At 42.3% G+C, this 20,862-nt stretch overlaps 1 protein-coding gene across 4 annotated transcripts in view; it reads right to left on the bottom strand.

Annotated features, from left to right (window-relative positions):
• Positions 1-20,862, bottom strand: part of LOC113483537 (multiple epidermal growth factor-like domains protein 6) — a 204,160-nt gene that overhangs the window by 50,383 nt on the left and 132,915 nt on the right. For all 4 annotated transcript variants that reach the window (XR_003399040.1, XM_026855154.1, XM_026855155.1 and 1 more), the window contains exons 7-11: positions 14,753-14,878; positions 6,377-6,499; positions 3,631-3,768; positions 1,449-1,571; positions 745-867 (exon numbers count right to left, since the gene is read on the bottom strand). Coding sequence is in view for 3 of the 4 variants with exons in the window: in XM_026855154.1 (XP_026710955.1) it covers positions 745-867; positions 1,449-1,571; positions 3,631-3,768; positions 6,377-6,499; positions 14,753-14,878 (633 nt within the window). In the remaining variant the exon portion in view is untranslated. The remainder of the gene's footprint in view (positions 1-744; positions 868-1,448; positions 1,572-3,630; positions 3,769-6,376; positions 6,500-14,752; positions 14,879-20,862) is intronic.

The following is a 20,862-nucleotide window of genomic DNA, read 5'->3' as shown; positions in this document are numbered from 1 at the left end:
GGGGGGGGGGAAGAAACCTTTCCCTTTCCTTTCTTCTGGAAATAAACTCTGATCCTGAAGAGTCAAAAAAAAAAATTAAATGGGGAGTTTAATTTTCCTCACTTGAAGTTTGAGATTATTTTTAGTTAATGAAGGTCATTACTCTAGCTCATTTTGGAGATGACAAATATAGAGTGAAGCTGGCTGTCCAATTTATTTTCAGAAAAGCTAAAATCTGAGCCTTAAAATGATGGGAAATCAGTTGGCTTTCTTTTTGGAGTTGGTTATAATATCAAACACCGTCCAAGGTTTAGCAGGTGCTAAACTTGGTTATAAAATTAAGTTGCTAAGCTAAACTCTGTACTGGTTACACTGGCAGAAATCCAGAATCACACCACTGACTTTAGTGGAAAACTTGCCTTGGTTCAAAGCAGAATCTGGCTACCTTTTTTCCACAGGATATTAAACCTCATCAAGCTCTACGAGAAAACTGTCAAAACAGTATTTATTTCTAAAACATGAGGTGTAGGTTTTCAAACATGTCTAGGGGATTTAAGTGTTCATCTCCCATTAATCGCTGGCAAACCCATTACTTGAGGATGAACTTGGGATCCACGTGTTGCACGTAGCTCTACCCTGGCCACATTCAGAGATGGCTCAGGTTGGGCTCCCCAAATCCCAGGATCTGTGAAAACTTCAGTGGAATTCATATTTTAAATCAGTGGGAAACATTTTAATGGCTTTCAAAATGTAAAAATATCTTACCAATGCAGGACCATCTGTTAACACCAAGCCTGTAACCCTCCTTACATGCACATTCGTACGACCCCAGAGAATTAACACAGAAATGGTCGCAGTTGCCATTATCAAGACGACATTCATCCACATCTAGAAAAAACAGATATAAATGCTGATTAGGTGCAAGTACCTATGCTCTGAGAGTGAACTCTGTGCCTGGCTGCATCTGAAAAAATATTCTGTGCATAAGAAAACCCGATTTTCTCAGTATTTTGGGGCTCTCCATCTCTCAGTAGTACTAGATGTATTAAAACATTTCAGGGCAATATGGAATAGCTTATTGCACCTATGTTTTTATCACAAGTGAAAACAGCTGCCTTAAACTGCTAAGCTCAGTTGATCCTTTGGTTATTTTGAGGGCTCTGCTTTCTCAGAAGTAGTCTTTAACACACATCAATATACAGTGTTCATAGAGAGGAGGAAAAGCTCCTCTCTGCTGGCTTGTCTCCCACAGCCCCACTTCTCCATGCTGGATGCTGGGTTATTACTGTATTCCCGTCTTACAAAGTGGAAATTATCCATTTGTAAAACCTCACTAGAAAAACTGGCATATGGTCGCTGGTTGTCTTATTAGGGAAATGCCCACAAAGCCCTGGGATGAGCTTTGACAGCATTTCTTCTTCCCGCTGTTGTGCTTACTTGGACCGAGCCAGCGGTAGGAAAGCACTGACCGTCGCAGGCGCAGCCGTCGGCGTTGGGCTGGAAGCCAGCTTTGCAGGCACACTCATAGCCACCCGCGTAGTTGATGCAGAACTGGGAGCAGCAGGACTCTCCGGTCTCGCACTCGTCCAGCTCTGCAAGGAAGGGGCAGCTCGTTCAGCCCTTGGACACAGCGAGGGCTGCTGTTAACGGTTTTGCTCAGCAGCTACTGCACAATTCAGCACGTGCCTTTCTAGGTCCTCCTCTCCCTCCACCCGCATGAACCAGTGTGAATCCTGACAGTGGTTGTCTTCTACGTTCTCCCACAGCACCCAATGCCATCACGTCCAGGGAGAACCATCTTTTCTACAACTCTTAGCTGCCACGAGGTGATTTACAAAACAGACAACAACTAGGTCTCAGCAGCCCCAAAATACCATCTATTTAACAGCAATCTACATTTAACCATTTGGGGATTTTTATGTTCAATCTTATTCAATGCAAAATACCTTGAAACAACACCCTGATCCAATGCATTTGCTGCACATCAGTAACCTGCTAGGTACAATTTAGGTTTTGATAACTAATTGCCCACTGCCTTATATTCCCCTGTGTCCATCTGGAAATTGGTATCGTCGACACCGCTGTTCTGGTGATTAGATATGAGAATCGAGCTGTTATCTTTTCACTACAGGCTCTCAGCTGACCTCAGCCCTTGCAGCCTGCTGAGCAGGTCAGTGGCCATTCCAGGGCCACCTTGTCAATGCTGAGTCTGCAAAATGCTTTTGAACGTTACCCAGATGAGCAGCCGCAGATGAGAAAGGTCAGTGTCTCAATTAACCTTGGAAGGAGTACCAACATTATTAGGAAACACCGACAGGAGAAAGAGGAGAAAGAAAATGTAATTAATCAATTGAGGTGAGGAGGTCAGCACGAAAATGATTAATGTGGGTTATTTGAACACCGAGTGCTTTCCAGAAATGTCACAAGGCGAGTTCCTCTGCAGTACGTCAGATGACACCTTGCTCTGGGGTCTTGCAACAGCCCCTTGTCTGTGTAGGAATGCGAAATGTGCATCCAAGAAAAAGGAGATTTTTGCTGTTAAGAGCAGCTTTTCATGTCTTCAGCCTTGCCAAACCATTCCCCTCTGCTCTCACTTCCCAGAGTAACTGCTTCCCTCTGAAATCTCCATCAGCAGGTCACTGAGCAGGGGCACAGGCAGGAGGCTGCTCTGCCTCCTTCAATCTGTGCACAAACCAGACTGTGTAACCCACCCCATCCCTGTGAGGTTCTGGGTCCAAATCTCCCTCCCTGTCCTTCCTTTCTTTTCCTTTTTAAGCTCCAGCATCAACTGCCCTGCAGACCTCAGTGTTTCCCTCCTCCCCCACTCCTTCCTCTCTTCTGCACTTGGCTTTTTTTGGTTGCAAGACTCTTGTCTGTAATGCCTCTCACATTCACCAGCGCTCCTGCTCTCTACCTCTCCTCACATCTTACCATACCACGCTGTGATGCCTGCTCTATTTTTTCCCCCCCTCTTCTTGGCTATTCTTGGAAATTTTAATGGCATAGTGACAGCATGCCTAAACCAGAATAAGACACAGTTTGCATAGCAAAAGCCACAAACAACAACAACACAAAAAAAATCACATCGTAAAATCATTTAAAACATGAAGGAATTTTTAAACTCTTCTCTTGAAATAAAAACAAATCTAACTCTATTGCTTTCACTTCTTAAGTGAGACTTCTCACAGCCAGAAGTGCAATCTCATCACTGAGCAAATCTGATGGAAATACAGCAACTTTCATAACACAAAGTCGAGTTTGCACATGAAGCACTTCAGAACAGCAGTGCTACTGCTCCCAGCCAGAGCCAACCCAACAGAGGAAGGGAAGAGAAAAAATTCAGACAAGTGATGCTTGGACTGGGCAGATATGGCCACAGCAACTGGAGATGCACCAACGTGTCATCTTCCATTTGGGAGGCAGAACTCCTTCCCCTTGTTAATTAATAATCCCTGCAAACACGCAGAGCAAGGCAAGCTGGAGCAGTGGCTGAGGAAGCGCCAGAGGACTGTATTAATTAAAACTTGTAGAAGGGAAGGGGATGGGAAGGTATTTACTTGAGTGACAGCTCTCCCGCAGGCTGCCCTTGCAGAGAGACCCACCACCCCTCCTCCCTCCTCCTGTGGAGACACAGCATTCACCATGAATTACCTGCACATGTTTTGCCATCAAAATCGAGGCGATAGCCATCGTCGCAGGAGCAGCGTGGCCCTGCAGTCGTGTGCTCGCAGTGGTGAGAGCAGCCGCCGTTGCTGTCCTGGCAGCTATCAACAATTTCCATTTCGATGCCTTGTGGAGAAATAAATCAAAAGGATGTTAAAAAGCAAGCACAGGGAGAGAGTCACTGGAGAATAAGCCTTCTGTAAAAAAGCATCCATAAGCCGACTGCTGTAGCAGAAAATGTAAACTCAGCTCCCACACACACCCAAGAGCAGCACGTTTTGGAGTCACTGAACTCTGAGTATTTGTCTCTTTGTGTCATGACAGTGGATGCTCTTAACCTTGGTAGCGTGAAGCTGGCTCACTGTTTCACCAGTCCACCTGCTATAAGAATGTTACAGGTTTCCTGAGGTTTGTGCTCTGAATGCAATGGCAAATTCTGCCCTTGCTCCAGAGGAGGAAAGGAACCATCTGAGGAACCCTGGTGGTCCAGGTCAGCCCACACTGCTTGTTTTCCAAAGAGCAGCTTTTAGTTTTGTGTGCTTATGCAAAAGAGTTGCATCCTGAAACATTCACCAAACATAAATGCCTTAAAACCTTCGTAGTTTTAAGTCCTGCTGGTGAGCCTGACACCTAACAGCAAAGCAAAACAATCAGCAGATTCTGACCCTCGGACATCCTTCAAGCGGGCATGTGGCAGCTCCTCTCCTGAGACTTTGTGCCCCTACAATTAATACCGGGTGGTGGTACGATGCCATTGCCAGCCCCCTTTGCCCTGACAGACCACCCCACCCTCCTGCACTTGGTTGCACTGGACAGTCCCCACACCATTTTGGCCAGGTCCAGTGGAAATGCTCATGTAGGAAAGGGAACGTCTGGCCACCTCATTCCCACCCAGGTACTTCATTAGATGATTTCTTCAGGATGAAAAGAAACTATAAGCTCAGTTATAAAGTTTCTCTTGAAGAATTAGCTGGATTGTCTTGTTACAGAGCTATTTAGAGAGGAATCATTTTCCCATACTATGTAGAACTCAGAAACACCCTCCCCTCAAGGAAGCACCGTACTTCCTGAAACATCCCATCCCATCCCAGTGGGCATCAGATCTGTTACAGAAGGATGGATTTCCCCGCTGCCATGGTTCATGGACACATCTGTGTCAGTGACTCTGATCCTACCCCTTTCTGTGCCCCCAGAGAGTAACCTGCCCGCCAACAAGAAATGCAAGTCTAGCTGGAAGCGGGTATAAATTAGGACAACATATATTGAGGGCTACATCTCATGTATGGTATGATTATTTGCACCAGGGAGAAGAAATCTAGTCTCCTGTCCAGTGTGTTAAACTGGGATTTAGGAAACCCAGCCGACCAAATGCAGAATCTGACTTTAATATATTATCTTCATAATTTACGTTGTCTCAGTTCTTCATCAGCAAAACTGGAATAACAGCTCTTCCCCATGCCACTGGGAAATGAAAGAATAAACAAAGATTGTAAATTGCTCAAACAGTGGGATAATCCTGATCATAAATATATGCAGGATGTTTTTATTTTTAGTGTTTGCTCTGTAATATTGTACATAAGGCACAGAGAATCACCATCCCCTGAGATTTGCTGAACATCAAGAAAAAATATTATCAGAAAATCACAATGAAATCTAAGTGGTCTAAACCACCTTTTTATCCCCATAACAGATCATTTCGTGTCTATATATTAATTGCATTTCCTCTCCCATTGCACTACTCACAGTTCCCCATCACCTATGAAATAATTCTCCAGGATGTCTCTCACATAATTGCTTTTTGTTTTTAATGTATGTTAATGATTTGAAACTGATTTTCATCTTTATTAAGTATTTCTTACACACACACATTCTTAAAGAAAGCATTCATTCTCTGGCATGCAGCACATTTTCCTAAGGAAATTCTGCTGAAAGTTCTTGCACAGTATTATTAGATTGAATGATCTTTGCCCACCTCTTCGCTAAAACAGGTCATGCCTTTGTGTGCATTCCAGTGAGCTTACGTTAGGTCCATAATAACACCAACCCTTCCACATCACCTCCTTTATTAATCTAAATATGCCCTCAAGGATAGCCCAGGGATCACTGATCAACTAACCATGCTGGGAGTCAGTCCCCTTCTCAAGAAAAGTAGCATTGATTAAGAAACCCTGCTGGCAAGAAGTACATGAAGGAAGACAACAGGGCTCAGCATAATTTCATTTTGGGAAATTTTAGTTGCTCAAGTATTTTTTTCATCCCAAATCTTGCTTTTTTCCATTTTTTTTTTTAAAGTATCTACTTAACCATGTCAATAATCTCAGGAGAAACATAAGCAAATTTAGACAGATAAAGACAAGAGCAGAACATCACATTGGTTTTCTTTATCATCAGATCCAGCAGATAAAAAGATTGGGAAGAGGAGGGCAGGAATTAATACATTTCATAGAATAACAATATTTTGGTCACTCTGGAATAGAATTCACCAGACTCTGAAGATAAACCAACAGGGCTATTTGCTCTTTGAAATGCAATAATTAATGTCTGTGAACAGAGGCTTAGGAACGTATCAAACTGCAAAACCAGCAGTAGCAGAAGATGAAGAAAATAGTATTAAGCTTGAGCTTTTGCATACATTTATTTTGCTGGGAGTGCTAATCCAAGTGAATTAAAAATGAAGCATAGCAGTTTGCGGATAAGATAGGCTGAAATGCGTAGCTGTAAAAGTGTCACTTACGGTAGCACTGCTTTCCATCAGCCCCCAGCTCGAAGCCAGGATTACAGACACAGGTGAAGGATCCCAGAGTGTTCACACAACGATGAGCACACCTGGCTCTCCCTTCTGCACACTCATCAATGTCTATGAAGCAGAGAGAAAGGCAGAGACATTCATTTGGATATTAAAACAAAAAATAATACTGCTCTACACACACGCGGCTGTATTTTCAACTGTCCACTGAAAAGAGCATCTTGATGTTAGTGTACAAATCTGAGGAATCCAGGAATGCTGAAACCACAGCATTATTCTCCAGAATAATCTTTTTTTCCTAAACACTGCTGGCCTTAAACCTCTCAATGTATTTACAATTTCAAACATTATATTCACAGCATCAGCCAAAGGAGTGTGTTTATTATTCCTCTAACAAGAGCAGTGGCAAAAGAAAACACACAAAGAACTTGGAAAAAAGTCCTACCTCCCAGTACCCTAGAATTACTACCAGGTCCTCAGTGCCATTACGTTTAAATTAATGGAGCAGGAAATAGCAGATTATTTTCTGAATGTCAAATGATTTGGATTAAGTGGTGGCTGAGTTTCAGCACCTACAATGGAGACAGATCTTCTCTGTCACATCCCTGAACCTTGAAGCTTCTTCTTGGAGCAGGGAGGCACCTACTTTAATCAGAGGAGTTTCACCCCACCTCTGAGAAAAGAAAAAAGGTGAAGAGCTGTAGGTGGGGAGACTGTTCTTCACCCAGTCCTCTGCCAAGCAGTCTGTTCCTTAGCTTTATGCTCGCTAGTCTGTACTTTGGAGTTAAATGTCACCAAAGGCATCCATCTTTCTAAAAACTTAGTGGAAGAGCATGAAAATATTATTCAGGAATAACACTTGGGGAAAAACAACAACAAAAGCTTACACCAAATACTGCTGGTGTTGAGCACAGCTGCAGAAAACACCAGCCTCCTTGCAAAGACTGTCATTATCTTACCCGTGGCAAACCCCTAACCGACCTCCTGCTCCCTTCTCTTGTTCTGACATCTCGCTTGCAAAGTACAGATTATTCATCACAATGATCCTGGGTCAGTCTCTCACACACAGGAGAGTCTGGTGTGAAGCTCCTCACCTTCTACCACAGCAAACCACTTTCTAACAGGGCTTTTTTCCTCTGCATGTGCTGTAACCACATGGCCCCTTCTACTTGAACACAAGTAGCTTTACAAATGCAATCAGCCTACTTGCAAAAAGAGGCCCCAGGCAGTGCAAACACCACACACCGACTCATGAAAATTTCAGGATAAATGACAGCTTCTCTGAAGCAGCAATGTGAGTCGCTGCTGTTTAGAATAAAATGGGTTATTTCTCCTTTTTCTGTAATTAATTCTCACTTTGCAAGTAGAATATATCAGCAAACTCTCTAAATGTTCTTTTTTTCCTCTTTTTCAAATAGAAGAATAAAAGTTGGAAAACTGAAACACGGCCACCATCCTACACATGTTTTTTTCCTATCTTGTAAATACAGCTAATAGCTAAAGTATGACATTTTAGTTGCACTCTGTTTCCTTCTAGCTTGGTTTCCAAAGAGTCAAATACCAGCTTGAATTTTGCAAGAGATATCATATAATTCCCAGAAAAAAAAACAATAATTGTACATCCATGGAAAGACATGATGCTTAATGATTCAAAAGACTGTTGCCATGAGGTTGGGAAGAAAATTTGTGCCAATATATACCATTGCAAGTTACCTAGTGCTGTAGCTTACACATAAATTAATAGAATTGTCAACATATATCCAAGATAAAACAAGTAGCATGCTGACCCTAGTATTAAACCCACTTCTGTTTCCATCTATGAATCATCAGTGAAGTTTCTACACTAAAAAATACTTTGCTTGTTCAGTAACACTACTCATGAGTAATCCCGGGAAGAGAGGGGGAACCACTGAGGTGTGCAATCCCACTTGCAGAAAAGCTTACAGGCAACAGAGTAAAATACTCGGGGTAGAAAGTATTTTGCAAAGCACTCGGCACACTCTATACATAAGACAACAATTTAAAACATTGGCAAAATCTTGGCCAAGTTTTCAAAAGGAGTTTAAAATTAAGTGTTTGATTATGTACCCCGATGCTGACAATGCTGTTAAAAATCTGTGCACCATGAAGTTCACGAGTGCTTTCTACTTCATAAAACCATCTAGCATCCAATCATCATATTGAAAGAGAAAAGCAGCCATTTTGATCTCTAATTCCCCCACATTTTGGGTCAGAAATGCCTTAGATCCTTTTGAAAATCCCAGACTAAATAGAAGACTTTGGAATTCAACTTTTTGAGCTCCTCTCTTTGGAAATCTTACACTTCATGATTTCTTCCTTCACAGTAGTTTTCTCTATTAATATGGAAACAGTTCTCCAGCTAAAAAAGCCCTTTGAATTCCAAATAGGTTTTCAGTGACCTGGTTCAGAGTGTTACTTGAACCAGTTTTCCAGGAGCTCTATCTGGGGCATTATTTTAAAGGGACCCTACAAAAATAACACTCCAGTGTTTTAAGTTTTAAGATTAATCCAGCATGATTTAAGAGACCACAGAGTAATTGCCATTACTAAAATGGTCCTTCAAGACTACTGGCTGAAATAAATATTACAGAGAGAAATGTTGTTTCAAAATGCATACATATATCTGTATAAAATATTCCTTTCCATTCAAAGCTCAGTAAGCCAGAGTGTTGATTAATATCTTTCTTCCCAGCAAATAGTCCATAGTTTCTTACCTAAACAGGACTTTTTTGTCTGCAGAAAGATAATGCCCTGGATGACACCTGCATTTAGCAATTCCTCTCTCATTTTGACAGATTTGTGAGCATCCTTCATTTCCACTTGTGCAGGGGTCTATCACTGAAACCAATTAGAGCAGACTGTCAACTTAAAGGTCGCATTTTTGCCTGAAAATGATGTTACCTGCCATCATTACAACTAACAATGAAGATTACTATAGCTGTAAGAGATTAGACTGGGGAAAACAAAACAAAAAAAGATAAAATTTGGTGTATAGTAAAGCTGTTGTTTTTCTCTATGCTGCTTTCTCTGTTGCTGTACAGCTACGATGCTTTAAACAGTGGGAAGCTGGGCTCTTGGAAGTAGGACAAGAAAAGTACATTTTATTCTTATTTCACTGTAACTGAGCATATTTCAAGAGCTGCTCTAAACAATAGCAATTAGCACTCCAGTATGCGTGAACCCATAAACACATACAACGGTGGAGTTCACCATGGAACAATGTGTATTTAAAAGTCTCTGGAGGAAATAAATACTGAAGAGCCCCAGAAGAACTCCTTCAGTCTAAAAACATATGCCATTCATGTTGTACATCAAGATATTTTTATTTCTGTGAACAATAACATAGCATTTCAAGGATAAGCCACGCTAAGTGGCAAGTACTTAGAAACTCTATTTATAAATTGTGTGCAGAAGTCTCCACCTCAAAGATTTCACTGTGGTTTATGGGTTTATTTCTGGAACACTTACCTGCTGGAAGCATGCTGATGTATTTGCCCAAACAAAGACTTTGCACACGTCAAAGTAGATCTACTGGGACTGTTTGGATAGGTCTGTTAAGAGACAGAGTTTTCGTACCAAAATCTGATATCCTGTACAAGGTTGAGGTTTCAGTTCAGAGTACTAGTTACACTGTCATGCTGGTAAATAACATTACGTAGGTAAACTTGGTGGACACCTTTGGAACTGTGTCCTCTAGAGTTCTGCTTAGTTTCACTTTTTAAAAGTTAAGCCTATTTCCTTACAATTCAAGCTCTAATTCAGCTTTACCATTTTACTAATTATTGTTCAGTTTGAGACGTACAACCAGAATTCCTCACTCACCTCCAGCCCATCTCCTTTACTGGTCACCTCAAGCTCTCTACAAGCCAACTTCTATCAGGGCAGTAGGGAGAAAGTCAAGATGAATTCAACAGCACTGGCACTGGAGTAAGGGCTTCAGTAACTCTGGGGAAGGGTTGAAGGTGTTTCCCCCTAGATCTTGCTGCTTTGCTCTTCCAGTGGCTAATTGCACACAGATATATAGCTGTGCAGAAGAAGGGAGTAGGAGAGAAAGACCTCCATTTTGTATAGATACAATTAAATATGGGGTGGTGTATTGGGTTTGCGTGGCAAGGTTTTGATAGCGGGAGGGCTACAGGGGTGGCTTCTGTGAGAAGGTGCCAGAAGCTTCCCCATGTCCGATGGGGCCAAGGCCAGGCGGCTCCAAGATGGACCCAGCCCTGGCCAAGGCTGAGCCCATCACTGACAGCGGTAACACCTCTGGGTTAACATATCTAAGAACAGGGGAAAAAAAACTCTGCAAAGGCAATGGCAGCTGGAGAGAGGAGTGAGAATATGTAAGAGACACAACTCCGCAGACACCAGGGTCAGTGAAGAAGGAGGGCAGGAGGTGCTCCAGGCCCGGAGCAGAGGTTCCCCTGCACCCAGGGCAGCCATGGGGAGGCGGCTGTGCCTGCACCCAGGGAGGCCACGGGGGAGCAGAGACAGAGGGGATGTGCCCCGAGGAGGCTGTGACCCCGTGGGAAGCCCCCGCTGGGAAAGGGGCAGAGGGTGAGGAGTCCTCCCCTGAGGGGGAAGGAGCAGCAGAGACGAGGGGTGATGAACTGACCACAGCCCCATTCCCCGTCCCCCTGCGCCGCTGGCGGGGAGGAGGGAGAGAAATGGGGGGTGAAGCTGAGCCCAGGGAGAAGCGAGGGGTGGGGAAAGGTGTTTCTAAGATTTGGTTTTATTCTCATCCTACTCTGATTTGATTGCTAATAAATTAAAATGATTTCCCCAAGTCGAGTCTGTTTTGCCCATGATGGTAATTGGTGAGTGATATTTTTCTGACCTTATTTCAATCCATGAGCTTTTGCTATATCTTCTTTAACCTGCCTAACTGAGGAGGGGAGTGACTGAGCAGCCTTGGTGGGCACCATGTATCCTAGCAGAGTCAACCCACCACAGATGGGTTTTTTAATTTCTTCCAATTTTCACTTTTCTGTGTAGTCAGTGGCATTGTGTGACACCATTTGGCAAAGAAGGATGTTGCCCCAGAACACCTTCAGATTCCCTTATTTCATCTCCTGCCATCTCAAGAACATAACCATTCAAGTCTTCAGGCTGAGAGTTTGACTTGACAGTATTTAAAAAAAATAAAAAATCACTGTTAAGGATGTAAAACTGAAATTTTCTGTTGGACTTTCAACACGATAGGTTGCAAATAAGTTTCCAAGGGACAGCAGCACTTCATCCTACGTGACACTTTCAAGGCTGACAACTTGGCTCTGCATTTTGACAATTTGCAGTCTACAAAGGATTTAGCTTCAAGCAAGAACTTGTTCTTTGCCGATATGAAATACTGAGTTATTTGGTGATTCTTTTTCTATTTGGTTAAATTAAATGAAATCAGTATCAAACAGCATGTGTTAAACCTGCATATTATAAAGGCTTTTGGAGCATCTAAAGCTTTAATTTGAGAATGATTACAGCATAGAGCAGAACTGGTAATACTCTGTGACATGACAACAAGCAAACAACAAATTATAGGGTAGATGTTAGTAAAACATAGTAATTTGAATAAAGATAGCAGCCTTGCAAATCCTTAGACAAGATAAGATTGTAAAGGAAAGATCTTCAGGACATAAGGCAACCACTGATTGACTTATTTTCCACTGACATATCTGTTCCTTCCTGTTACAGTCAGGTTTCAGGAAAAGCTAAAAATAACTCATTAGTAGGTTTTTTTTCCTACTCATTTGGCTCTTACTGTTTGACTTAATAACTTTAGTAAATAACAGACTCCATCCTATGAAGCTCTATTCCAAGCTGTTAAACACTGGCAAAAAAATTGACTCAAACTGTTTCATTTTCTAGATGTCCCAGGACACCCAGGAACCTCATCCAAAAAACTTATGGTGATACACTGATGTGGGATGGCAGAAACGTTCTTGGTGAAGTGTCAATATGGACTTGGCATGGGCTGTGGACCTTTCAGACCTTCACTGCAAGGTGTAAAGAACAGAGTCTCTCCTCCTATCTGCCATGACCTCTAGAGCACCTAAAGAAAGAGAATTAGGCCTTATCAAGTTAATTTTCTTGCTCACGGCTACCATGACTTTACACTGGAAAAAATATAAAGTGTTAAAGAGTAAAATTTCCTTCTCATAGCAGGGAAAGTTAGGGCTGGAAATAGCATTGACTTACAGAAGGAGAACTCAAAGTGGCTTGAGAAAGGTAATTGTTCTTGCCACCCCTGGATAACCCAACGGGGAAGTCACTCTAGCACACGTCCTGTATAGTCCACCCTCTTATACAAGGGTCACAGCCACTGCTGACCACATCCATACATGTCTGATCCCTGGAGCTGCTAATTCACTGCTTCACCTGATGCCACACCACTCCATAATATCCGTTTGCCTTCACACTGAAGGCTATACCACACTGCTAGGCTTGGGTGTTTCTGTACAGCCTTTCAGGGCTCTGGGGTGCAGCATTAACTCCCAAGGAGTCAGCGAGGATGCTTGCACACTTGCAACACAGCTACCCCTGCTGTAGTAAATACCCTCATGATGCTATAGTTTCTCTGTCCAAACTAGAACTACAGCAGCCATCCTTCCTGGTTGGAAATTAAAAGCAGTCAGGCTCACCTCCTCCCAACTTTTCTACTTAAAACATCTCTAATTGCTAACCCAAATGTATTCATGACCACTTTATGCTCATTTGTTCCTGTAAAAATCTTGTCCATTGGCTTAACTAGCACTTTTCTCTCACAGGCGTTTATGTGCCAAGGTATTTATGGGAGACAAGCATCCTACTCGGTCTTCATTTTGCCAGCTCAGCTGCCCTTGCAAGACAGATTCTCCTTCCTCTGACCACAGCTGTCTTGCTGGGGGGGGGATTGCGCTGCTGTATTTTGATTTACACCACCCTAAACACAGGTCACCAGACATACATGTGAAGTCCTGATAAGGTCTCACCTGCAGACAAAGCTGACCTTGCCCCTAGCCACTGTTCAGTAATTACTGACTGGTGACAAAGTGCTGCCTTTGGTGGGTGGCTGACCCTCATCAGCCCCACGATGCGAGGTAGTGGCACAGCTGCCTACGCAGTGGCAAAACCTCACCAATTAGGGGACTGAGCCTGCCCATTCTGCTGCTGAGCTGAACCAGTGGCTGGCAACTGAGATAGAGCAGGAAGCAGCACATGGATGTTTGAACTGCTCCATGACCACACAAGGGACAACTCCCACCCAACCAGGCATTGCCACACTCAGACCCTGGCAATCCAACCTCTGTTGCACCACAAAACCATAAAAACAACAAAAAGTTTCATGCAGGGGTTCTCATGCCCAGTTGGCTTGACCAAGGACATCTCGAGTGCCAGAGGCAGCAGAGGACCCATGAGAGGTTTGGGAATGGGCTGGAGAACAGCAGAGGAAGGTCTCTGATTTCCTGTCCCCGCTAACACTCTCCTTTTCTGACTCTTTCTGACAATATCATGGATGAAACGTGACCACCCCATGAGAGCTGGAGGAGAGGCAAGTTGGCTGCGGGTGCTTGCTGAAGTACAGCACGTGAGTCTCTGCCGAGGGCAGGACTTGGAGAGGCCAAAAGCGAAGGCCAAGCACTCGTCGCACACAGCATGAGTTGGAAGCAAACTGAACAGCAGGATTTACTTACACTTTATACACAGCATATAAAATCTCTGAGCAGAAGAGGAGCCATATGGAAACGGTTTTGTGACAGGAATTTTAGCGCAATAAATCCATAAATTTGGCCCTATCTGTCTCTGGCATATTCAAGGGTACCATGTGTGTGCGCTTGTGTTGGGGAAGGGGGGTTTGCCTTAAAAACTGATGAATATGTTAAGCTATATGAGAAAACAAAAAACAAAAAAAACAACAATCAAATCCAAAGGTAGCATTTCTATTCTGCTTGTGAGAGTGCTTGCTTAGAAACCTGAAGGAGAGGATGAATGAATCAGACTGCCATTACGAGCAACATAAGCCAAAAGCAGATAAAAAGGCTTTATATAGAATAAAATGTAGCATACAGGCCAAGTCTATATAGAACTTGATGAGTAATAAAGTGTTAGAATTAAACCATAATTAAGTTCCTAACCTATGCCATCATCATCAGTGTGCAACAAACAACCAGAGGCCAAAACCTTGTTTGAAGTTGTGAACCGGCGTGAACTTCACACCTCAAACACGTGTCATTTTAATCCTATTAATAAGTGAATCTAAAGCTGCTTTTGGCAACCAGGGTGAAATAGAAATAAATACAGTGACCCAAAGCACTATTCTGGGGTCATTTAAACTGCCTTTAATGTGTGTCTCCAGGCAGGTAATGTAGGACTCACCTTCACAGGATTTGCCATCCCTTTTCAGCTGGTAGCCCGACTGGCACTGGCACTTGTAGTGGTCTTCACTGAGCTGAACACACTCCTGCTCGCAGCCCCCCTTGTTAACACTGCAGGAATTAATGGCTGGAGCCAAGGAAACATTGAAGGAATGAATGTCAGCAACTCAAGAAACTTATTTCCTATTTTAAATACATAAATGACAGTAAAAATACGCAAAGCTCATTGAACGGCTTTCATAAATGCACTTGTCCCCATCCCCTGCGTGATTACTCTCCCTTGCATTTATGGTGCTTGTTTGACACAGCGTCCCACATCAGCAAAAGCCCATGATTCCAGCGAGAGGAAGGTGAGATCTAAGAACTGTAATACTGACTGAAGTACAGCCACCCTTTGATCTGACATCAACAAAGCACTCGAGAATCCACTGAGGTAAGGAGGAAAAAAAAAAAAACAGCAGTCCTACTTGCACTTGCCCATTTGTGTGGTTTGGTTTTGGTTTTTTTTTTTTCTGTCCCTGTTAAGATTGATTAAAAAAATAATAATACTTGTCTTTCAGGCTGATTTCCTCAGCCTCATGCATAGGAAGCTGCAAATGACAGGAGTCACAAGCTCCACAGGACAGACAAAGTAAAACCACAAGGAACAAGGGGCTCTTTAGTACATCTCTAAAAAGGCTTCTTCTCTTACCCAGACAAATTAATATTCTTTTTTGTTCAACATATATCCCCGGCCTATGGAGAAACATTTCTCCTCCTGCCAAAACACATTAACACACTCCCACACCTATTCACACGCTGCATATAAAAATAAGATAGATAGTTTGAACCTGTTATTGTGCTATATGTATGTAAGTGTGAGCATGTGCATGACTGCATCTATATATATGTTAACAGCAGGGATGTACTATGTTCTCCATGAGTAGCTGGAAAGAATATTTGGTCCTCCATGAAAGGCATGTAACTCTGGACCAAATGAAGTCAGCAAAGAGCTTTGATATTTATTTTTAGGAATATTCATATTAATTAATTTATCTGTAAGAGGCATTAAAACATGAGCCACAAAAGTTGTTGTAGGATACATGTCACCCTATGCTACCAATTAGAAAATACTTAGTTTGTGCAGTCAAGTATGTGTTAAAAAGACAAAAGGAAAAGGAAATTTTTACATTATCATGGATGCATACACAGGAGCAGCCAGGAGACACCTCACTGCACACTGGACCTGACCCGGGCTTCTGATCTCTACCTGCATCTGCAAACCTCCTGCCTGATTGCAATGTAACTTGAAAGCAGCTCAAGGTCTACACAGGAGACAGCAGACCTGATACACTCAAAGCTTCCTGCTTGCTGCACATTTGTATCCAAAGACCTGTTTTTCAGCAAGAATATTCAAATAAGATGAAAATATTTCAGAAGATGAAAAACGCCTTAGATCGGCTCCAAGTGACAGAATATACATCTCGATTTTTAAAAGTGTCATTTTCTCCCTCCTTTTCTGGGCGTGAGCCAATTTGGATGTAAGGGGAGATAAGAAGCAACCTGCCACACGGAGAATTCTGGAGGTTTCGAAGCCAGAAGGGGCTGGGCGTGAACTCCTGTGCCGAGAGCTTGCACTGGCAGGGCTGTGCAGCGTGGCCTGGCACGGGGCTCCCCAGGGAGCGGGGGATCACTCCGGAGCAGCCCTGGCCAGGTTTGTCACGCCGGCTGCCATGGCACTGTGCGGGCTACGTGAGAGGAGGTGCCAGACTGGAGGAGAAGAGCCGCCAGGGAAGGAACAGGATGAATTGTGCTTGTGTGTGCTGCCAGGCGCTGGCAACGCATCTTTGATCAGAAAAAGGGAGAGACTTGACATGTCATGACTCTAATTCTACCTTTTGTAAAGGGGCTTGCGGCTGGAGGGCTGAGAACGTGCACAGGGTTCACGCGGAAATACAGCGTGCCCTCTGCTTCCAGACATGTGTTCTTGAAGTCTGGTAGAAAATCAGCCCTGCTACAAAGTCCTGGCAGGCACAGCGGTACCGGCCCAGCCCCGGCAATTTGCCTGACAATGCTGAGCGAGGGAGGCAGCATCACAGGAAGGGGGACGTTGGCGACAGGCATCATGCAGGAAAGACAAGGATCTGCCAACGGTTGAGAAATATACATTTCTCAACTCATTACTTTTGATAAGAATGGTCATATTTATACAAAAATCCTGAGGGTGAAGCCATAGTTAGATGTCTACATAGCAACCATGGGGTTAGAACATGCTGTCTTTTCCATCACATTAAATCCAACCTTATCAATGATAAAATGTAACTTCAGACATACTGTGCATTTACTTATGTGGAAAAACAAAGATTATAGATTTAAAGAGATATTTTCTTTGTTACTTCCTCTATTAAGAGCTTTAGTGTGTGAAAATCTCCATAAAAACCTGCATCTCAACAGCTTTTCTACATAAGGTGGACATCAAAGAGAACAGCTGGCACAAAAGATGAATCGGGGTCTATAGACCGACCTCTGGTTTCACTTCCAGAAGTTCAAACAAAAATAAATCTCAGTGAAGACAATGAATTTACAACAGTCCAAAACCACAGCCTAATACTACAATAAACACCTTCTCTGAGTTCTTGCTTTCCAAACACCAGCCACTTAAACTTTAATGAAATTAAATTCATTACATTTACATAATCAAGGCATTAAAAACAAACCAAAAAAAATCGTACAGTGTTACCTCTGGTTATTTTAATTACCTAATTTGGAGTGAATGTTCAGTCTGGAACATATATCTAAAAATGAAGTCAATATTGAGTAAAATTTGTAGGACCAAAAAGCTACGAAAGAAAAGGAGCATTGAAAAAGATGGTATTTTGACATGGTACAAAAGTAGCAGAGATTATCAAAAGATTCAAGAAGAAAGTGTTTGACTTTCACACACTATTTGTCACTGAACAAGGCAATCCATTTGTTTGCCTGAGAGTACAAGCAGAAGTTTCTAATGAGAGCAAGAGGAATGACAAACAACAAACAGATTTCTTCAAACCATGCATTTTGAGGCTCATACTAACAGTGGAGGGACGGACCACCAGCAGTTAGTCAGGATCCCAGACACACTGTGATGATGTGGTAGGAGGACTGAACTCACTGGAAAGAGCTGGTGACAGAAGTTCAGTAATTTTCCATGCAATCACAAGAGAAAGTAGCTTATCCCGGGTTTCTGATTCTTCAGATGCAGGCTGAGTATCTTATAAGAAGATAGATCCACCTCCTTATATATGGGAGACGTCCAAGCCATCGAGGCTGCAAAATCTGCTTCCCCTCAAGTGATTTTGGCACTTTTTGCTCCCAGAAACATAGGGTTGCCAAAAAGAAAAAGAAGATGTGGAGAGAATAAACATAACAGAAATCTGGGTTGGGTTCATCTGAAAAGCCTGTCTAAAGGGATGTTTGTTTCTTATTTCTGCAGCTGAGACACTCACTTTCCATAAACAGATCATTTCCAGAACGTAGCCCCTTTTTATTCTTATTCTGTGGGAGAGATTGTTACATCTTCTAAAATATCTAGAATTATTATTGTAATGCAAGCCGTATCTGAAATGCTAGGTGTTCTGATTAGCTGTGCCAGGTCAAAAGAGAGGCGTATTACTGGGTTTACTTCTTGAGGGGATGAGTGCTCAAAACTGAATGTATAAAGTGGTGCAGCAGAAGAGGAAAACTCTCCATCCTCTACGGTCAGTGCAAGCAGTCAGTGCCCAAATCCCAATGCGAGGCACTCCTGAGTTACTGGCTTATATGAAATGCTTCTCTCTGTCCTCATCAATTAGTAACTGTCTCATGCTCCGATGCATGAGAGCTTATTATATCCATTTATTTTGGTGTCTTGTCTAAACAGCTGTAACAGAACCCAATATCCTCCTCTCAGTATTGTGTATATCCATTATCATGATAGCAGTTCTCACTGAAACTTAGTCCTGTCCCTCATTTTAGTATTTATTTCTGTTTCTTTTGGATAATTTCTGAGATACTGCAAAGAGAACTGAACATTGTGTTAAGTATTTTTAATAACTTCTTGTGAATACTTACATTTGTGAAATGAAAACTCACTTTCTGATAATGTTCATAGCTAGGACAACTCCAAACTGAACTTCCTGATTATTTGTGCCATGAGAAAACTTTACCACTCTATGACCACAGAAGGTTTTACGTATTACACAGGTAAATTCATTCAACTGCCACAGTATCTACTTTTTCTGCTTTTTGCATTTATCATTCAGTTCTCTCACTCTATTCACCCCCAAAGCCACTCTAGTCCTTTTTCATATAAAATTCCCTCTCCACCATAGCTGAAAATTAGACTATTCAAGAGAAAGTAATGTAATTCAAACATCATATCTTTCACTTCTGGGTCTTCCCTGGTCAGATCTGATCAGAGAGACTGAATTTCTCTCTTTTCTTTTAATTCACAGAAAACCACTAGTGTTTCTAGTTAAATACGAACCACTCTGCTTTCACGTTGTTTTTTCCTCTCACACTAGTGTTTCTTTACCCATTCTTTCTCCAACTAAGATAATCAAGAAAAGATTGAGGCTTTTTAATTGCAATTAATTACTAAAACACTGGAAGTCTCTGTATGTGGTAAACCCAACAAACCTAAAAGGGTAAGTTCTTTAAATAAAAAACATTATTCCCACAGCTTGAGCACTGGTACATCTTGTGTTCTAGTTCCATCAGTAAATTTATTGCTGTGATAATACCAGAAATGACTGATGACATATTTGGCTGATGTTAAGCACAACCAAGGGACTTTGTGCAAGAACCGAGACAATGACCAAACTGTGAGTGAACTTATTCTGCAGATGTGGTCTCACCATACTGACTGTTCTTCTCATATTACCTAAAATCAGGCTCAAAAATTTAAACAAATGACGTCCTTTTCTTCTTCCCAAATGACTGAATATTTTTAACCTTTTCATATAATTCAACCACATGACTTTTATACTGATTTAAATGCAACACAAGGACAGTATATGTATATATATTATTTCATTTTAAACAACACGCAGAATTAACTCTGCGTGTCTTGTTTCAGAGGTCAGAGTCCAACCTATGAAACACAAGGTTTATTTTTAATGGCAGAGCTGCTAATCCTCTCCATAAGCACATAAAGGGGCATTGTGTCATGGGCTGAACTGCCAAGCTCCATGGTGCTCTCATTTACATGAGCATATATGGGGTAACTCCTTCCTGTAAATCAGTGGCTTACACCCAAATCTGAAAAAAAAGGGTAGAGCCTTTGGGATCATATCTACCCTCTTCCTACTGTTTTCTAATGCCTGTTTCTTGGCATGGGATTCCTCTGACCAACAGCAGATGTGTGTCAGTACAACTGTGAGCAGCGTTCAGATTAGCAAAGCTTTTGTTGCAGTAAAACCTGCAGTCAGCCCGGTCTCTATATTTAATGTCGGCAGAAAGGGGAACACATCTGCCAGCAAGCATTCATGAACTGAATATCTTCAATATGGGTGCTTTAAAACTAGTTTTTAAAAAGGCAATCAGCTTGATTTGCAACTTCTTTTGTTATTGGCTTTCGTTTGTTGTCTTTTGATTGGGTGTGCCACAGAGAGTAGAACATGGGTTTTGCTGGCTGAGCAAGAGAAATTTGGTATCAGTTGTAACAGAGATGTTACAGACAGGACTGCAGCAGATGAAGATGTATCCCTGAGGTACAGAAGCAGTACAACTTTTAAAAGACCAGTGTAGATAAAGGAATGGATCAAAGGGCACAGGACCACTGTGGGAACAAGGAGCTTTCACAAATCTATAGCACCCTAATTATCAGTCCACAGCATGAGCAGAATCTCAGGAAAAGTGCTCAGAACTCCCAGCTTCACACGCATGGGCAATTTCTGCCTGAGCTAGAAGTAATTATTAGCACAAACTAAACATTCATGTAAATGTCCTGGATCAGAGTTTTCAACCCACTTCATCCACGCTTCTCACTGTGCCTAATAACCAAAATGTAAAACAGAGCCAAGCAGGCAAGTCTGCATCACTCTTTTACCTAAAATATTCAACATACAGCAAAGGCTGAAGAGGTAAAGAGTAGGGCTTCTTCTCTTCATGCAC

The sequence above is a fragment of the Athene cunicularia genome, assembly GCF_003259725.1.
Source record: "Athene cunicularia isolate RWA chromosome 9 unlocalized genomic scaffold, athCun1 chr9_part1, whole genome shotgun sequence".
NCBI lineage: Eukaryota > Metazoa > Chordata > Aves > Strigiformes > Strigidae > Athene > Athene cunicularia.
This window is presented reverse-complemented; position numbering and strand designations above follow the sequence as displayed.